The sequence below is a fragment of the Pectinophora gossypiella genome, chromosome 7 (genome assembly GCF_024362695.1).
Source record: "Pectinophora gossypiella chromosome 7, ilPecGoss1.1, whole genome shotgun sequence".
NCBI lineage: Eukaryota > Metazoa > Arthropoda > Insecta > Lepidoptera > Gelechiidae > Pectinophora > Pectinophora gossypiella.
The window spans coordinates 11,262,643-11,280,564 of NC_065410.1; the positions used below are offsets into that span (position 1 = coordinate 11,262,643).

The following is a 17,922-nucleotide window of genomic DNA, read 5'->3' on the forward strand; positions in this document are numbered from 1 at the left end:
TTTTTGCATTCTGATCCCGTCTGGCTAAAGGCTAAGTAAAAGCTCTCTTTAATAACTTTTCCGCCTTTTTACTGCGAACGGAATGGATCACTACTCGGGACGCCTCCCAGGTATGTGTCGTCAAGGTGTTCATTTAATTCGGGTGTGTATTCGCTAGCGACTATAGAAACATTTGCATCTTGGCTACATAATTTATTATGCCCTCACCTCAGGCAAGATGGAATTCAAACGCTAACTTAGATGCGCTCATTCTGACATCTACCGGTACATTTCTGAATTAATGCAACAACAGATTGTTATTTAGTTTGAAATAGTTATAAGAATTTTCACGAGATGTCGGTATATAGGTACGTAAATAAACAGTCGAAATTAATGAAAAGAGCGTGATGTTGGACTGTTTTGTCAAACAAAACAAACACTGCATTGGTTTCATCTTATATTATTTTCCGTGTTAACTCAAACTTCATAGTGTACGAAGAAGATAATACATTAAAGGCATTTAGGTATTGTTATAAGCAGGTATGTACAAACCTTATTTATTTCTTTCTATTGATTTTATTGGTTATATTGGTTATATTGAATGTTGAGCTTGAATTTTTTTTATAATTCTTGAATTAAGTAATATTATGTACCGCTGTATTACTTATCTCAATACATAGGTAGGTACGTATGTGTGTGTATTTCAATAATGAATGGTCATAAACTGCAAATTTGTAACTTTTTCCCGCGCTTTTTACACCGCGAAAATGGTAAAGATTCTGGCGGGAAAAAAGTCTTTTGATTTAGTTTGACAGCTCCCTATAGAGTTAGTTTTCACAAGTAACAAACATTTAATAAAATTAAATTTGTGTCTGCCAAGGTTGATGAGTTCGGTCATTGACCTCACAACCCATATGAGAGAGAATTTCCATCAGAATAGACACTAATAGCTAGTAGGTACCTATTAGATTATTTGAAATAAAATGTTAACATTACAAAAGGTAGCACACCAGCGTTTATTGTAAGTAGGTCATTGCCAATTATGACGTCACTTTTTTACATCTTTTCTCCAAGTGTACCTATCACATGTTTGGTCTACTAAACGAATATGACAAACATGCAGTATTCTTCAATGTACCCAACTAATCTATTGACATTTGACTTTACTCGGCCTTCCTTATTCACATGTCATCAATCACGACGTAAATAAATGGGAATGACTCAAATGACCGTGAATGATGTAATTAAAACTTGTGTATAACTGAATTTTAGCACACTTTTCTTGAAATCTTCAACATAACATAACATCACGCCAGTATAACTGAAGGGGTAGGCAAAGGTGTATAATATATACTATAGACCCACTTCATCCAAAAACAAAGCAGTTCTAACCTCAGTTAAGATTAAGATTATTTGTGGAAAAGTTCGTCCGAAAACCAAGACCTAATTAAGAATTGATTGAACGACTACTGACTGATGTATTAGGTGGTAAAGTAGCGATAATTAAGAACTTTGCGTGCCCACCAAAACTGCGCCGGAAGTTGCGTAACTGTTATTGATTGATGGGGCTGACCACCTGATTGTCCGAAAGTAAGATGATCCGTGCTTCGGAAGGCACGTTAAACCGTTGGTCCCGATTACTACTTACTGTTGCAAGTAAGTAGTCTTTACATGAGCCATGTCAGGAGCCTTTTTTTATTTGAGGTAATCCACCTCTCAACCCACACGAGAGAAGAAGAAGATTCCTTATTCTATGCTTATAGGGTTGTTTTAGGACTTCGTTAGTATCAATCAACAACCGTCATAGGCCCGACCTGCGTCATAGATGCAGGTGTGGTCAAAGATAGTAGAGAAGTAACACAGACATTGCACATTGTAAAGGCACTAGATTTTTTACAGACTGGTCGTTCACTACCAGGCAGAGCCGGGAGCGTTTCTGGCATTAAAGCGGGAAATTATGACAAAACGCGCTGCACGTCGCGTCCTCAATATTTCTGTTTGATCGTACAGCATAACAAAAAGTCCAAGCTCTGGACATAGAATAAAGAGTAATACTCTGCTCTGAACCTCGCTGCACGTACAGAATTTGTAGGCAACGAAAGACATCACAGAAGTAGCCATTTACCTAATGTGTGACGGAAGCGGAAGCGGCCTGAAAACACCGCGAAAGAAACGCCTGGGAAACGTCGTGAAAGATGGTGCAAAATCTAAGCACCAACTAGCTAGGCTAGACAAACTATTAGATATTTTATTGATATTATGAATATTCAAAAACTACTTGATTTATCATTTCATTATCAACTTTATCGCTAGATTAACGGTTTAATACTTTACACATTGACTCAGTATGCTAAACGTTCATTTGCAGCTAATCAGTGTGTGTAAACACAAGATATTTCGGTTTACTTTCATTGTTTACAAAACTAATACTACAATGTTTTCAGGAAAACGAGGAGGTTATATAGATTTAGACATGGAACTTAATTCGCACGACACACACAGTAAGTTACCCATATTTTGTTTACTGATTCCTGTCTTCATTGCCATTATTTCATGAAGAAATTATTGTTATTTTCGTTGTGTTTTGAAAGTTTTTAGTGGTGGCGATCATTAATTCCGTTTTTAATTTATAGGTGGTCGTATTTACATGTTTGTAGGTAAATGTTTTTTAATGTTTGGTACTTGTGCAAGAGGTAACTTTTATAGGTGGCACCTACTCCAAACCTCCATCCATTTAACAGCTGCTTTTTGCTTTTGCTTAATGAGGGTCAATAATAAACTATCTCAGTCTAACTTTTAAACTTTTTTGCTTTCAATATTCTGAAAATAAATATCGTGTGTTAATTCAGCTTTATAATAATCGCAAATTGTATGCCGCAACTAATGAGATAATCGTATAAAAATCAATACTAACTTAGTATTACTAAGCACTTACTACCTACTTATCATTCACGTGCTGGGTTATCGGCATCAAATCCTAGTTGTTGTGGTTAGAACTTATACTTGCCGGCCAAAAATGGTCACAGTTTTGTTATAGAGTGAAACTACTGCTCTTAGTAGGGCGAGAACTTTTTAAAACTATAACTTTTATCCCACAGACGAGAGCGATAACAATAAACGCCACAATACGTAAGTTTTTCTATAAAAACTGTCAGTGATATCTTCTAACATTTAGTGACTTTTTATTCACTCATTTCCCTTTTGTTTTAAGATGGTGGGAAGCATTTTGCCTTCGATTTCACAATGTGGATACGACACCATCATGGCACCCGAACTGGTGGACTAAATTGTTCCCATTCCCAATTTTTCCCACGTACAGACAAACAGCACAACAGCTATGTATTATCATGTTTTGTGAGTATTTCCAACCGACTTCAAAAATAGTAGGGAGTTATGTTTATTACTTCTTTTTTTGACGTGTCTTATTGTAGATTTACCGCAAATGGCATTAACTACTTGGCCGGACAAATGGGGAGCGCTGTTTAGAACTATGTCTATGTTATTGGAAATAATATACTACTAAATCTAGTCCTGATGATGGGTTCCTGGAGGATATACTTTATTGCAATTTTTATCAATAAATTAAGCATTTGCATTCCTATAGTATTCGGTAGAGAAGAACTGTTGTCGTAGCTATAAAAAAATATCGTACACAAATTACCTAGGTACATTCCATTTCCTTCGATACCCGGATTGCTATAGTCAATCCCCGTTAGCATTACCCGAAGCGAAAAGCATTTTCGGTAACTAATAAGTTTAAGCAATTGGCCAAAAGTGATGAAAATTTTGAATTTCAGTCCTTCTCTCGTGGGGTATACTCTACGCCGAGCTCGGGAATCCCGTAGGTTTACAAGGAGAGCTTCTAAGCATGACAGTCCTCGTAATCACTGCATATTTGGTTGGCTGGATCTGGATGAAGATCACCACTCTACCAGCGCTCATTGGGATGCTATTGACTGGGATACTCTTTCAGAACCTACAGCTAGTCCATATGACAGACGAATATCGAAAACTTAATCAGGATTTGCGGTTGGTATCTACAGCTTATTTTTTTTTTGTTGTTCTGTAAAAAACCGGACCTGTCAAACCTTCAAGTTAGGTAAGCGGACTTATGATATTCGGATTATTTTGGTCATATTTTTTTTCCATTTAATTACACTTCGATAGTATAATTGATACGAGACACCTTGACCATCAAACCAAAAGACTCGGGTCTTCGGTTATGTGCAATTTGTCAATTTGCCTCAATTGTCCGAAAGTAAAATGGTCCGTTGCTTCCGACTCTGGAGAGCCTGTGAAGCAGTCAGCCCCAGCTACTTCACTGTAGTCGTGGCTAGGTACCTTTGGCGGCTCAATAGTAACCCTGCCTGACACCAAGGTTGACGAAGCATATCAGTAAGGCTCACAACACAACGCACACGAGAGAAGAAAGGGTGGACAATTGCACGCCAACACTAACGTAGAATTCTAGTTTATGCATCCGCCATCCAGTATGTAAATCTGAAGTCTGAAATAAATACATTATAATTATTTCCAGAAAAATCGCCCTAGTCATAATTTTGACTCGAGCTGGTCTTGGTCTTGATGCTGGTGTCTTAAAGAAGCACTATGCAGCAGTACTACAACTTGGTTTGCTGCCGTGGTTAGCTGAGTGTGTTCTGATTGCCGTCTTTACCCACTACTTATTGGGACTGCCTTGGATATGGGGTGAGGGTTTTTTACAGACAGATAATTTTGGCTTACTAACGCCCTTAGTACCTTTAAGGCACGTCACAAACCACATATAGACAGCTACACTGAGTAGGTACTAAAGATACCTAGGTATTTGTCTTTCCTGCGGTCAATACATTGGTCTATGGTTGTCTGGAAGAAATTGCTTTAAGCGATAAGGCCGCCATGTACTTAGTTAAGAGTCTTTTTGTAATTATTTCTTTTTTATTTTGGTGCAATAAAGTGTACTTTTATTGTATTGCACATTATCTTATACCTATGGTCTTAAGGCCCAGAGTCCTTTTAAATCTAAACCTCATTGTTTAAATATATTGCATGGAAATCTGGGCCGCGCAGGAGTCGGTATATGACATTCTAATATAAAAAATAACACCAATGAGAAAATGTGAGAAGTTTTCATCTAAGTACCTACTTACCATCATTTTGTGTACAATGTCTAATTCCAGGTTTTCTCCTCGGCTCGATGATAGCCTCTGTGTCCCCGGCAGTGGTGGTACCTTGTCTCTTTAGGCTCCGAGACGCAGGGTATGGTGTGGACAAGGGAATAACCACGGTTGTGGTAGCCGCTGCCGCCATCGACGACTCGATCAGCGTCGCTGTATTCGCCATCATTCTTAACGCTATGTTCTCGACTGGTTCTGCCACTTATAATATCATCAAGGTACTTATTTTGTTCTTAACATCAGCTCGCGACTATCCCAATCGGGCTAGTCAGAGGACTAAGTACCCCACCTCACCGAGTTTCGTGTTAGACCAACGTGATGTGGTGAGCCGTATCGCTATAATAGTTTTTGACGTGACTTATTGTAGATTTGCCGCAGATGACATTAACTACTTGGCCGGACAAATGGGGAGCGCTGAAGGCTCTCACCCGGTACAATGTTTAAGACAACAGGCCTGAGGGTGCCCAGTTGGGCGCGAACCTCGGCTCAGGGCGTCGTCTGAGAGGAAAAATATTTGAAAGAATTAATCAACCCTAGTGGGTCGATAGCGATAAGCGCTGAATGAGGGAAATCGTCGACCACGCCGGCGGGGTCGGTATCGGGGTCCTGAAGTGTTTGGTGTCGCGAGCTGATTGGCTGCCTCTATGGCACGAACCGGCACGGTGTTCACCGTTTGAGACGCAAGCGGTGTATCACAGAACCATATGACTTCATTTTTTTTGTCAAATTCCATACCTATTGTGGGGATGATGCGGCCGAGGGTAGAAGAAACTAAATTAGAAGCCTACCTATTTTTGGAGTGAACACGTACCAAAAATACCTAGAAGAATATGGGGCGATCCATTATTACCTACAACCAATATGAGTAACTCGTTAGCGCAAGGGCGGATCAAGCCCCAAGGCGACAGGTTGGGTCATGGGTGGCCACTGCAATTTTATCTAATTCTCTACGGAGATAGGCTGTCTGCGACCGGGTGAAGCAGGATCCGCTTCTGCGTTGGCAGCTATTTAGTGATATGTATCTCATTTCTTTTCTTTCAGGGACCTTTATCGATAGTAGCCGGAGTAATCGTAGGCTCACTATGGGGAGCTATGACTTCTGTTGTACCAGAGAAAGGAGATACTTATGTGATTCCACTGAGGTTCCTAGCTTTATTCTTAGGAGGACTGTTTTCACTGTTCATATCAAGTTTAATAGAATGGAGCGGGGCTGGTAAAGAAACTAAAGATTAAGTACAGGCCTCACTGGCGATGTGGTCCGTTGCGTTGTCCCAAACCTGTTTTCAAGTTAGGAACCTTTTTCTCTGCCGAGTGCCATACTAAGCGACGTTACAAGTTCGCAACGCATCGTGTGACATGCCGGTGTGATTAATAATATTTAAAATAACTAAATTGCGATTATATCGGGCTAAGCACTCTAACAGGAAGGGTTCTTCTTAAAAATTACTCTACATCCGTCCGTGTCAATTTTCATTTAAATCGGTCCAGTGATGTAAGTTTAAAAAGATAACTTTCACATTTATAATAATTGTTATACTTAGTATGGATATGGATGTATGTAGAACGCAGCGTTACCGCTCACTCAGACGACGTCGCAGCGTACCAACATTGCACCGTGGGGCCTCACTCTTAAATATTCTTGTTATTTGCCAGAGTAATAATATTTATCTGTTCCAGGGCCTCTTGCTATAGTATCTTCGGGATTTGTAGCAGCATATTATTGGAATAAGCAAGGTTGGCCAGTAAATAAAAATCCGGTTAGCAACTTATTCAGAATTTTATGGATTTTCTTCGAGCCCATATTGTTTGCTTTCACTGGGGCACAAATAACGGTAAATACTTAGGTACCTTTTACTTAATTTGTGGAGTTAATTATTAATTACTACCCACAGTTTAGTGTCACAATTCATTAACACAAAAAATAAGGCAGTAAGTAACCAGCTTAGAACATCATAATTATCTACTTACTACTAATTACATACGATATATGGTACGTTCAAGAATTTTGTACCTAATGAAAACTAAGATAAAGAAGTACCTACTTGGGTAGGTACCTATATATACCTCTAGACAATGTTTTCAAAAGATCTTAATAGTTAACTGCGTACAGGATAACACCAAACTCAATTTGATTACAGAGAGAAAAGAGGTATTAAATATTTGTAACAGAATTTTCTTTCAACAGACCTGAGAGTGAAGAGAGATTTCAAGATTTCATTTTATATACGTACTCACTTCTTAAGTATTTATATTTTCCACAGATAAGTGCCTTAGATCCTCAAGTAATAAAAATGGGAGCAATATGTCTGATTTCGAGCCTTGTGTTGCGGACAATTATCACCTTTGTCATTAGTTTTGGCTGCGGATTGAATAAGAAAGAGAAACTATTTATTGGTCTTACTTGGACAGCCAAAGCCACAGTTCAGGTAGGTACCTACTTATTAAAATTCCATGGTTTCCGTGGTCCAGTGGTTGAGCGTCGGGCTCCCGATCCAGAGGTCCCGGTTTCACAAAATAACTTTGTGAACCCTGGTTTTAGTTAAGATATTGCAGGCTGATCACTCGATTATCCAAAAGTAAGATGATCCATACTTCGGAAGGCACGTTAAGCCATTGGTCCCGGTTACCACTTAATGATATACGTAGTCGTTATATGAGTCATGTTAGGGACCTTTGGCAGCTTAATAATAACCTTGACACCAGGGTTGGTGAGGTTTGTAATCCACCTCATGACCCACACGATAGAAGAATTCCTGACGACCCGATTACTCTAGACTCTAGCCATAGAGGTGACCAATCAGCTCGCGACAATAAACACATCAGGACCCCAATATCGACCTCGGGGACGTTGTATAAGATTCCCAACATTCAGCAATTAGGCCTATCGCTATCGGAGACTATCGCTACTAGAGTCAATTAATTCTTTCAAATATAATCGCGCCCACGAGGGCACCCTTACGCTTGTTGACCTAGGCCCGTATTTATAAACCGCTCTTATCTCTGAGATCTATCTTGAGTGAGCTCTTAAGATGACGTCCTTATTAATAAACGGAACTTAAGTGCGCGTTTAGGGTTACGATATCAACTGAGTGACGCCGTATTAATAAACGAAACTCGGCTCTCAAGAGTGCTCTCAAGATGTTACTTAAGATCGTGTTTGCTGAGTGCCGTCAAACCGTGACTTGAGTGCGGGTTTTGTGATCTCGCGATAATGGAATTAGAAAATATTTTACAAGAAATCAATTATTACGACGATTTAGATCATTACGACGATTTGTTATGGCAAGATGCGTATCGTTTGCCAAAAGTTTATATCAGGGACGCCGAAAATCCCTTTGAAATGCGAGCGGATCGGTTCCAGAAAAGATACAGATTCTGCCAAGAATCTGTATTGTTTATAACATCGTTACTGAGAAGTGACTTAGAAAAACAGGACAACAGAGGTCTACCGATTGCTCCGGAAATAGCAGTTTTATTAACTCTGAGATTTTATGCTACAGCGTCATTTCAGGTAAGCTAGAATTTATTCAATACTAATTATTCTACTTTTGTCTTTAAAAAGTGTAAGTGACAGCACAATGAACACCGAAATTACTATGTATCTGAACATCTTGAGGTCTGAATACAGTAGAGCAATGCACCATATCCTTCTAAACGAGTAAATGAAAGAAAGCCTGTGTCCAGGACAGGAATAAGTTAGTAATAGGTAGTAATTTAATTTTACATAAATGACTTACACAAACCTTGCCTTTTCAGATAGTCTGTGGAGACTTACTGCACATATCACAGCCTACCGCCTCAAATATTATTACGAAGGTTTCAAAGTTGCTAGCTCAATTGCATACACACTACATAAAGTTTCCCCGAGGAGCAGAGGCTAACAGAAACAGAGAATTGTTTAAAGAGATGGGTAGACATGGATAGTGGCCTGGACTTCCCGGGATCGATGGAGCTATTGACTGTACCCATGTTAAAATTGTATCAACACCAGGGTGCCAGCACCATGAAGTCTTTAGAAATAGGAAATCAGATTTTTCTATTAATGTCCAGGTTGTTGCAGGGCCCCGCAGGGAAATATTAGACATAGTAGCCAGATGGGCAGGCAGCATGCACGATTCTAGGATATTTCAAATGTCATCAGTTTACATAAAATACACGCAGGGTATTTTAAATGGAAGACTTGTCGGAGACAATGGGTATCCTACACTACCTTTTGTTCTCACACCTATAAGACCTGCCCCCGAAGATGCTCCCTCAGTACGGTACAATAGAGCTCAAATAAAAACCAGAAATGTTGTGGAAAGAACATTCGGCATTTGGAAGCGGAGGTTTCCCTGTTTATCTAGAGGCCTAGGTAACAAACTGTCAACTGTTTCTCATATAATTGTATCATGTGCGGTATTACACAACTTGTCATTAATTTTAAATGATGTCATGGTTTTTGATGAGAATCAGAATGATGAACAAGAAGAAACAGATAGTTTAATACCAAGCACTAGCACTGGATTTTTAATTAGAAATTCAATTGTTGAAAATTATTACCAATAATCTTTATGAGCAGTGCTTTGTGATTGAATAGTATTTGAAATTATTTAATAAAACATATTTTATATATTGACTTATATGCTTTTATTTAATAAATTAACAATATTCCATTTATTATATTATGCCACATCCCCTCTTCAGGCATCAGTTGCAGTATCTGAAACAAATTAGATGAAAAGTGTTATTAATTATCCCAGGACTTAACAAAGCTATACTAGTTTTTAAAATAGTATGATGAGCAAGTAGATAATACTGATGTACCTGACGAACACTGCTGCTGCAGTTGAAGTTCTGCGAGGTCTGCTCTCGCCTTTGCTTCTCTTATTCTTTCTCTTAACAATAAAACCTCCAACTCATGAATCTCATTAGCCCGTCTCTGTCTGTCTTTATATTCCTTATCCAGAATAGAACTTTTATGCCTTTGAAAAGTTTGGGTAGCTGTATTTGATGGGTTAATAAGAGGTGGAGTAGGAAAACGTGGAGGTGGGGTAGGAAGACGTGGTGGTGGAGTGGATGTAGGAAGAGGTGGTGGTGGAGTGGAAGCAGTAAGAGGTGGTGGTGGTGGAGTGGATGTAGGGAGAGGTGGTGGTGGAGTGGTTGTAGGGAGAGGTGGTGGTGGAGTGGTTGTAGGGAGAGCTGGTGGTGGAGTGGTTGTAGTGAGAGACAGTAGTGGACCTACTTCAGGTGGAGGTGGTGTCAATGTTGTCCGGGTTGGGGCAAGGGCAAGTGGTGCTTGTGTAACAACAGCGCATGGGAATGGTGATGAAGAAAATGCACTGGTGGATGGTATTTGGGAAGAAGTTGGGGGAAGACAAGAGACGGGCTGCAAGTCCATATTTACTTCTTGGACGGCAAGGTCAGCGGTTACTGGAACAAAGTAATTTAAACAGAGAAATATAAAAAAGATCTAATTTACATATTTAAAAATGATAGAATTGATGATAGCTGTTTTTGGAGAATGTGTGGCTTACAACATACTGCCAGGTTTGAATCCCAGCTCTGGCTCTAGACCATTGGCCATAGGCTCACCCCTCAGACTTAAACATAGCTGGCAAGTAGTGATTTTGTATTTACTATATACTTCTGCCTACCCCTTCGGCGATATAGGCGTGATGCTATATTAGAAGAAAATTACTTACCTGGAATTGTATCAGAGTCAACAGCATCATCGATACCAACTATTAGAGCAGGGGCCACCTCAGACACATCTGGGTCTACAACTGCATCACTGGTTGCAGGCCCTCCTCCAGTAGCTAGCCGATGTTGACGTTCTTTTGTCAGTGCTTCCCTTTGCCGCTGCTTGAGGTTCATCCACAATCTCCTAAGTTGTTTATTTGTAACCTAAAATCAAGGATGCAATTATAAAAAACTAGCAAAAAGCGAGAGGAAATCGCGCACCAAAGGTTAAATAACTTTGTTTACCTGATTGGTAGCATGAGGGCTTGCGTTGTATTCTCTGGTTACAATATCCCAAGCTTCATTTTTTGCGCGTAATGAAGCGCCATCGGTATCCTTATTCTCTATCACCGAGGGGTATCTTTTCAATATATCCAAAAAAGTTTTCTTCTCGAGGGGAGTAAAAATATGCTTCTTAATTGTTGACATCGTTATGGACAGTAATTACTTTACGTTTATTATTGATAACTAAAGTCTAAACTATACAAAAACAAAACAAGTGGTTGCGAAGGACGCGTCTTTTTTTTTTGAGAATGATGTTTGTTGCGTTTTGTTTTCACTACACATTGCGTTTTGAAATCATAACAAATTATTTTTAAAACGTTAAATGACCGTTTTTATAATAAATTTAAATAACTTACGTTTGAATTATAATAATTTTAACATTTTAGTAAAGAATTGAACAATTTTTAATATGTTTGAAGCCCTAAACCGAAATATTTTTTTAAAGCAGGAACGAAACGTTGATTCGTTCGGTCTATAGTTCACTCAATTAGGACGTTTACTTGAGATCCTGAACTTGAGATCGATATCATGTGATACGCGCTCAATATTCGTCTATTAATTAACGTCGCACTTAAGACGCTGTTTACATCTTGAGAGTGACTCAGTTGATATCGCTCTTGAGAGCGGTATTGAGATCGGTTTATAAATACGGGCCTTAGGCCCGTATTTATAAACCGCTCTTATCTCTGAGATCTATCTTGAGTGAGCTCTTAAGATGACGTCCTTATTAATAAACGGAACTTAAGTGCGCGTTTAGGGTTACGATATCAACTGAGTGACGCCGTATTAATAAACGAAACTCGGCTCTCAAGAGTGCTCTCAAGATGTTACTTAAGATCGTGTTTGCTGAGTGCCGTCAAACCGTGACTTGAGTGCGGGTTTTGTGATCTCGCGATAATGGAATTAGAAAATATTTTACAAGAAATCAATTATTACGACGATTTAGATCATTACGACGATTTGTTATGGCAAGATGCGTATCGTTTGCCAAAAGTTTATATCAGGGACGCCGAAAATCGCTTTGAAATGCGAGCGGATCGGTTCCAGAAAAGATACAGATTCTGCCAAGAATCTGTATTGTTTATAACATCGTTACTGAGAAGTGACTTAGAAAAACAGGACAACAGAGGTCTACCGATTGCTCCGGAAATAGCAGTTTTATTAACTCTGAGATTTTATGCTACAGCGTCATTTCAGGTAAGCTAGAATTTATTCAATACTAATTATTCTACTTTTGTCTTTAAAAAGTGTAAGTGACAGCACAATGAACACCGAAATTACTATGTATCTGAACATCTTGAGGTCTGAATACAGTAGAGCAATGCACCATATCCTTCTGAACGAGTAAATGAAAGAAAGCCTGTGTCCAGGACAGGAATAAGTTAGTAATAGGTAGTAATTTAATTTTACATAAATGACTTACACAAACCTTGCCTTTTCAGATAGTCTGTGGAGACTTACTGCACATATCACAGCCTACCGCCTCAAATATTATTACGAAGGTTTCAAAGTTGCTAGCTCAATTGCATACACACTACATAAAGTTTCCCCGAGGAGCAGAGGCTAACAGAAACAGAGAATTGTTTAAAGAGATGGGTAGACATGGACAGTGGCCTGGACTTCCCGGGATCGATGGAGCTATTGACTGTACCCATGTTAAAATTGTATCAACACCAGGGTGCCAGCACCATGAAGTCTTTAGAAATAGGAAATCAGATTTTTCTATTAATGTCCAGGTTGTTGCAGGGCCCCGCAGGGAAATATTAGACATAGTAGCCAGATGGGCAGGCAGCATGCACGATTCTAGGATATTTCAAATGTCATCAGTTTACATAAAATACACGCAGGGTATTTTAAATGGAAGACTTGTCGGAGACAATGGGTATCCTACACTACCTTTTGTTCTCACACCTATAAGACCTGCCCCCGAAGATGCTCCCTCAGTACGGTACAATAGAGCTCAAATAAAAACCAGAAATGTTGTGGAAAGAACATTCGGCATTTGGAAGCGGAGATTTCCCTGTTTATCTAGAGGCCTAGGTAACAAACTGTCAACTGTTTCTCATATAATTGTATCATGTGCGGTATTACACAACTTGTCATTAATTTTAAATGATGTCATGGTTTTTGATGAGAATCAGAATGATGAACAAGAAGAAACAGATAGTTTAATACCAAGCACTAGCACTGGATTTTTAAAATTAGAAAATGGCCCCGATTCCTGCAGACATCTCTTAATTTTACTTTAAGTTACACCTGTCATTTTCTTATCCGCCGAAAAGGAAAGGGACGGATGATTGACAGCTCTTAATTTTAGGAAGAATGAGTAAATAAATGAATAACCCGGGCGAATTTTTAGACGGTTGTTTTAGATTTGTGCTTAAAATTGACGTGTGTTCCATAAATTTTATGCTTGTCGATTACCCGTCCCTTTCCTTTTCGGCGGATAAGAAAATGACAGATATAACCTAAAATAAAATTAGATGGTATTTACAGGAATTAGCACCATTCAATTGTTGAAAATTATTACCAATAATCTTTATGAGCAGTGCTTTGTGATTGAATAGTATTTGAAATTATTTAATAAAACATATTTTATATATTGACTTATATGCTTTTATTTAATAAATTAACAATATTCCATTTATTATATTATGCCACATCCCCTCTTCAGGCATCAGTTGCAGTATCTGAAACAAATTAGATGAAAAGTGTTATTAATTATCCCAGGACTTAACAAAGCTATACTAGTTTTTAAAATAGTATGATGAGCAAGTAGATAATACTGATGTACCTGACGAACACTGCTGCTGCAGTTGAAGTTCTGCGAGGTCTGCTCTCGCCTTTGCTTCTCTTATTCTTTCTCTTAACAATAAAACCTCCAACTCATGAATCTCATTAGCCCGTCTCTGTCTGTCTTTATATTCCTTATCCAGAATAGAACTTTTATGCCTTTGAAAAGTTTGGGTAGCTGTATTTGATGGGTTAATAAGAGGTGGAGTAGGAAAACGTGGAGGTGGGGTAGGAAGACGTGGTGGTGGAGTGGATGTAGGAAGAGGTGGTGGTGGAGTGGAAGCAGTAAGAGGTGGTGGTGGTGGAGTGGATGTAGGGAGAGGTGGTGGTGGAGTGGTTGTAGGGAGAGCTGGTGGTGGAGTGGTTGTAGTGAGAGACAGTAGTGGACCTACTCCAGGTGGAGGTGGTGTCAATGTTGTCCGGGTTGGGGCAAGGGCAAGTGGTGCTTGTGTAACAACAGCGCATGGGAATGGTGATGAAGAAAATGCACTGGTGGATGGTATTTGGGAAGAAGTTGGGGGAAGACAAGAGACGGGCTGCAAGTCCATATTTACTTCTTGGACGGCAAGGTCAGCGGTTACTGGAACAAAGTAATTTAAACAGAGAAATATAAAAAAGATCTAATTTACATATTTAAAAATGATAGAATTGATGATAGCTGTTTTTGGAGAATGTGTGGCTTACAACATACTGCCAGGTTTGAATCCCAGCTCTGGCTCTAGACCATTGGCCATAGGCTCACCCCTCAGACTTAAACATAGCTGGCAAGTAGTGATTTTGTATTTACTATATACTTCTGCCTACCCCTTCGGCGATATAGGCGTGATGCTATATTAGAAGAAAATTACTTACCTGGAATTGTATCAGAGTCAACAGCATCATCGATACCAACTATTAGAGCAGGGGCCACCTCAGACACATCTGGGTCTACAACTGCATCACTGGTTGCAGGCCCTCCTCCAGTAGCTAGCCGATGTTGACGTTCTTTTGTCAGTGCTTCCCTTTGCCGCTGCTTGAGGTTCATCCACAATCTCCTAAGTTGTTTATTTGTAACCTAAAATCAAGGATGCAATTATAAAAAACTAGCAAAAAGCGAGAGGAAATCGCGCACCAAAGGTTAAATAACTTTGTTTACCTGATTGGTAGCATGAGGGCTTGCGTTGTATTCTCTGGTTACAATATCCCAAGCTTCATTTTTTGCGCGTAATGAAGCGCCATCGGTATCCTTATTCTCTATCACCGAGGAGTATCTTTTCAATATATCCAAAAAAGTTTTCTTCTCGAGGGGAGTAAAAATATGCTTCTTAATTGTTGACATCGTTATGGACAGTAATTACTTTACGTTTATTATTGATAACTAAAGTCTAAACTATACAAAAACAAAACAAGTGGTTGCGAAGGACGCGTCTTTTTTTTTTGAGAATGATGTTTGTTGCGTTTTGTTTTCACTACACATTGCGTTTTGAAATCATAACAAATTATTTTTAAAACGTTAAATGACCGTTTTTATAATAAATTTAAATAACCTACGTTTGAATTATAATAATTTTAACATTTTAGTAAAGAATTGAACAATTTTTAATATGTTTGAAGCCCTAAACCGAAATATTTTTTTAAAGCAGGAACGAAACGTTGATTCGTTCGGTCTATAGTTCACTCAATTAGGACGTTTACTTGAGATCCTGAACTTGAGATCGATATCATGTGATACGCGCTCAATATTCGTCTATTAATTAACGTCGCACTTAAGACGCTGTTTACATCTTGAGAGTGACTCAGTTGATATCGCTCTTGAGAGCGGTATTGAGATCGGTTTATAAATACGGGCCTTAATTTTATTTACTGGGTGAGAGCCCTCAGCGCTCCCCATTTGTCCGACGGAGTAATTGATGCTAACCTGAAAAAAAACCTATAAGTGAAATTAAAAAAACAGGTGATTCAGCAGCATGCAATGTTCACTTTGTGATTTCGATAACGTCCCCAACAAAAAAAGGGAATCGAACCCGGACCTCCATATCAAAGACCTATGCTTTAACCACTACACCGCGGAGACCACCCCAAAGATACACAGAGGAAGGATGTACGATGTCATCACTTATTTAAGAGCCATGCTCTTGTCGGTGTAGCATTCTCCATGCTACTTTTAGGGAAAAATAGAGCAGTGGTTTCCCTCTTGCCTTCTGCCCCGCAGTACTCTGTCTGACGCGAGTAGAATGACGCCCAGAGTAGTCTATTTTAAAGCCGTACTAGGACTCCTGTCCTCCGCCTCTGAATAGTGCTGACAGTTACTGCTGCCCTCTGTCAGGTTTCAGGTTACAGTCCCTGTGACTCGCCTCTTCCGTCATGCATTGCCGTACCTATGGCTCCCATCTCCGCCTCCGCAACCGTTGAGGTCTTCACCCGTATCCCCGGGCAAGGGTTCTACGTTATACCCCGTAGGTCTGGGTCCCTATTCGAATTCAGCCACCATCTTACTCCGGCCTACTGAAGATGTGCGATGTACCTAGTCTAAAATCTTTAACTTTTGCAGGCAGCTCTCGGCCCCGCAGCATTAGATCTAGTCAACAGTGGAAGCTCAGCAGGTTTGCCCAAAGAAGAAGAGGAATATTACGCTAAAGCGCTTCTAGCTATGAGCGTTCTAAGTGTCGTGATATCAGCGCCGACTGGAGCCATACTCATCGCTCTGGCTGGTCCCAAGTTACTAAAGCAAAGCCAAAGTAAGCCTTTAAAATACCCATCTAATATACCTTAAAATATTGTCATAATAAACTTAAGAGCCACGCTCTAGTCGATATACTTATGTAGATTATTTCCATTGTACGTATTTATATGAACCGGTTCTAAAAAATACACTAATTTTCCATAACATTTTACATAGAAAATGTTCACTTTTTAATCTAAGTAATGGAGCTGTTATATAGGTACTGACGTTTTTAAACATTGTTGTTACAGATGATGCAGTATGACACTGAACGAAATTTAGAATTGTTTACAGAACTCGAATGACTAGTAAACTGTTTTAAAAGTAGGCATAAGTATACTTAATAGGTTATAGGTATTCCGCTGAGAAAACAAGTACTTACATTTTTCAATAAACATTTTATATTCTAATGTTACTTACCGGAACTTACATGTACCTATTTACTCTTCAGTAGGTACCTTATTTTAGTTCTTAAATTAATAATAATTTATAAATTAAATTATTATTCTAATCAAAGTTTTTCGAATTAATTATTATTTTTTTATCATTTTAATTTTCTAACAGTTTCTAACGTATTGTGAGAAAGGAGATTTTTATAATGTTCATGAACATTTAAACTGGCAATTACACTTGATAAAACTTGAACGATTGCCTTTTATTTATAAAAAATAAATACATTTTTTTTTATTGTGTAAATGGCAATCTAATAAGTTTTTTGAGATAATGTGCCAGAATCAGACCAAATACCTACTGCCGAAGTAAAAATGCCATTAGCCACAAATAAATAATAATTTGTTCAAATTATAATAATGTACGTAAACAATAATTTTATATTTCGGTAAAAATGTTTTTTTAGCGCCAACTAATTACATATGCATTCCGTTTAGTATACATGTAACATGTGACAAATGAAGTGAGATAGACTTATAGCATTTTTAAAGGAAGACAGTGACAGAACAATATTTTTTTTTTTTTTTTTGTTTCGGTTTTCCCCGAAGGGTAAGGCAAAGGGAACTATGCCCATACAGCCATGTCTTACGTATTTTTTTTCTTGATGATTAATGAAATGATGAAAGGTGATGATGATGAAACCTAAGCCCCCACCCTCGGAGTAGACTCCTACTCCGAACCCCAAACGAATTAACTCGAAAGTCCGCATAAACTTTCGAGTTATGAAGCGGCTTCTTGACACGAAGCGAAAATAGGCAGATACACTTTGTTTATTGAATACTCCAATATAATAACACTCGCGAATGTCTTCCGACTAAC

The 17,922-nt window shown here is 38.8% G+C and overlaps 4 protein-coding genes across 7 annotated transcripts; 2 read left to right on the plus strand and 2 right to left on the minus strand.

Moving 5' to 3' along the window:
• Window positions 1-356: 356 nt before the first annotated feature.
• On the plus strand, window positions 357-17,412 carry LOC126368420 (sodium/hydrogen exchanger 9B2-like). 2 transcript variants are annotated; one of them, XM_050012414.1, is made up of 13 exons: window positions 357-519; window positions 2,424-2,480; window positions 2,613-2,636; window positions 3,078-3,108; window positions 3,191-3,333; window positions 3,777-4,008; window positions 4,517-4,686; window positions 5,157-5,371; window positions 6,195-6,366; window positions 6,831-6,985; window positions 7,415-7,579; window positions 16,483-16,669; window positions 16,905-17,412. In XM_050012414.1, exons 2-13 carry the CDS (start codon window positions 2,453-2,455, stop codon window positions 16,916-16,918), a joined length of 1,536 nt encoding a protein of 511 aa, XP_049868371.1. In that variant the 5' UTR covers window positions 357-519; window positions 2,424-2,452; the 3' UTR covers window positions 16,919-17,412. The 2 variants fall into 2 exon arrangements, with proteins under 2 accessions (XP_049868371.1, XP_049868372.1); XM_050012415.1 differs by lacking the exon at window positions 2,613-2,636 and having other exon boundaries at window positions 16,905-17,411.
• LOC126368458 (protein diaphanous homolog 1-like) lies at window positions 9,730-11,490 on the minus strand. 2 transcript variants are annotated; one of them, XM_050012464.1, is made up of 4 exons: window positions 11,121-11,490; window positions 10,838-11,039; window positions 9,960-10,565; window positions 9,730-9,855 (listed from the first exon to the last, which is right to left on the minus strand). In XM_050012464.1, the coding sequence occupies exons 1-4, from the start codon at window positions 11,301-11,303 to the stop codon at window positions 9,836-9,838; spliced, it is 1,011 nt and encodes a 336-aa protein (XP_049868421.1). In that variant the 5' UTR covers window positions 11,304-11,490; the 3' UTR covers window positions 9,730-9,835. The 2 variants fall into 2 exon arrangements, with proteins under 2 accessions (XP_049868421.1, XP_049868420.1); XM_050012463.1 differs by lacking the exon at window positions 9,730-9,855 and having other exon boundaries at window positions 9,913-10,565; window positions 11,121-11,402.
• LOC126368452 (putative nuclease HARBI1) lies at window positions 12,040-13,765 on the plus strand. Its single transcript, XM_050012454.1, has 2 exons — window positions 12,040-12,356; window positions 12,602-13,765. The coding sequence occupies exons 1-2, from the start codon at window positions 12,057-12,059 to the stop codon at window positions 13,406-13,408; spliced, it is 1,107 nt and encodes a 368-aa protein (XP_049868411.1). The 5' UTR covers window positions 12,040-12,056; the 3' UTR covers window positions 13,409-13,765.
• Window positions 13,815-15,787, minus strand: LOC126368461 (uncharacterized). Of its 2 annotated transcripts, XM_050012474.1 has the most exons (4): window positions 15,088-15,349; window positions 14,805-15,006; window positions 13,954-14,532; window positions 13,815-13,849 (listed from the first exon to the last, which is right to left on the minus strand). In XM_050012474.1, exons 1-4 carry the CDS (start codon window positions 15,268-15,270, stop codon window positions 13,830-13,832), a joined length of 984 nt encoding a protein of 327 aa, XP_049868431.1. In that variant the 5' UTR covers window positions 15,271-15,349; the 3' UTR covers window positions 13,815-13,829. The 2 variants fall into 2 exon arrangements, with proteins under 2 accessions (XP_049868431.1, XP_049868430.1); XM_050012473.1 differs by lacking the exon at window positions 13,815-13,849 and having other exon boundaries at window positions 13,863-14,532; window positions 15,088-15,787.
• Window positions 17,413-17,922: the final 510 nt, after the last annotated feature.

Excerpts from the sequence above, each read along its gene's own strand:
- LOC126368420 (XM_050012414.1), top strand. The coding sequence starts at position 2,453 with ATGGAACTTAATTCGCACGACACACACA. Across the intron at positions 2,481-2,612 it reads TAATTCGCACGACACACACA|GTGGTCGTATTTACATGTTT; the intron begins GTAAGTTACCCA and ends TTTAATTTATAG. Across the intron at positions 4,687-5,156 it reads GGGACTGCCTTGGATATGGG|GTTTTCTCCTCGGCTCGATG; the intron begins GTGAGGGTTTTT and ends GTCTAATTCCAG.
- LOC126368458 (XM_050012463.1), bottom strand. The coding sequence starts at position 11,303 with ATGTCAACAATTAAGAAGCATATTTTTACTCCCCTCGAGAAGAAAACT. Across the intron at positions 11,040-11,120 it reads GCCCTCATGCTACCAATCAG|GTTACAAATAAACAACTTAG; the intron begins GTAAACAAAGTT and ends CCTTGATTTTAG. Across the intron at positions 10,566-10,837 it reads TGACTCTGATACAATTCCAG|TAACCGCTGACCTTGCCGTC; the intron begins GTAAGTAATTTT and ends ACTTTGTTCCAG.
- LOC126368452 (XM_050012454.1), top strand. The coding sequence starts at position 12,057 with ATGGAATTAGAAAATATTTTACAAGAAATCAATTATTACGACGATTTA. Across the intron at positions 12,357-12,601 it reads ATGCTACAGCGTCATTTCAG|ATAGTCTGTGGAGACTTACT; the intron begins GTAAGCTAGAAT and ends TTGCCTTTTCAG.
- LOC126368461 (XM_050012473.1), bottom strand. The coding sequence starts at position 15,270 with ATGTCAACAATTAAGAAGCATATTTTTACTCCCCTCGAGAAGAAAACT. Across the intron at positions 15,007-15,087 it reads GCCCTCATGCTACCAATCAG|GTTACAAATAAACAACTTAG; the intron begins GTAAACAAAGTT and ends CCTTGATTTTAG. Across the intron at positions 14,533-14,804 it reads TGACTCTGATACAATTCCAG|TAACCGCTGACCTTGCCGTC; the intron begins GTAAGTAATTTT and ends ACTTTGTTCCAG.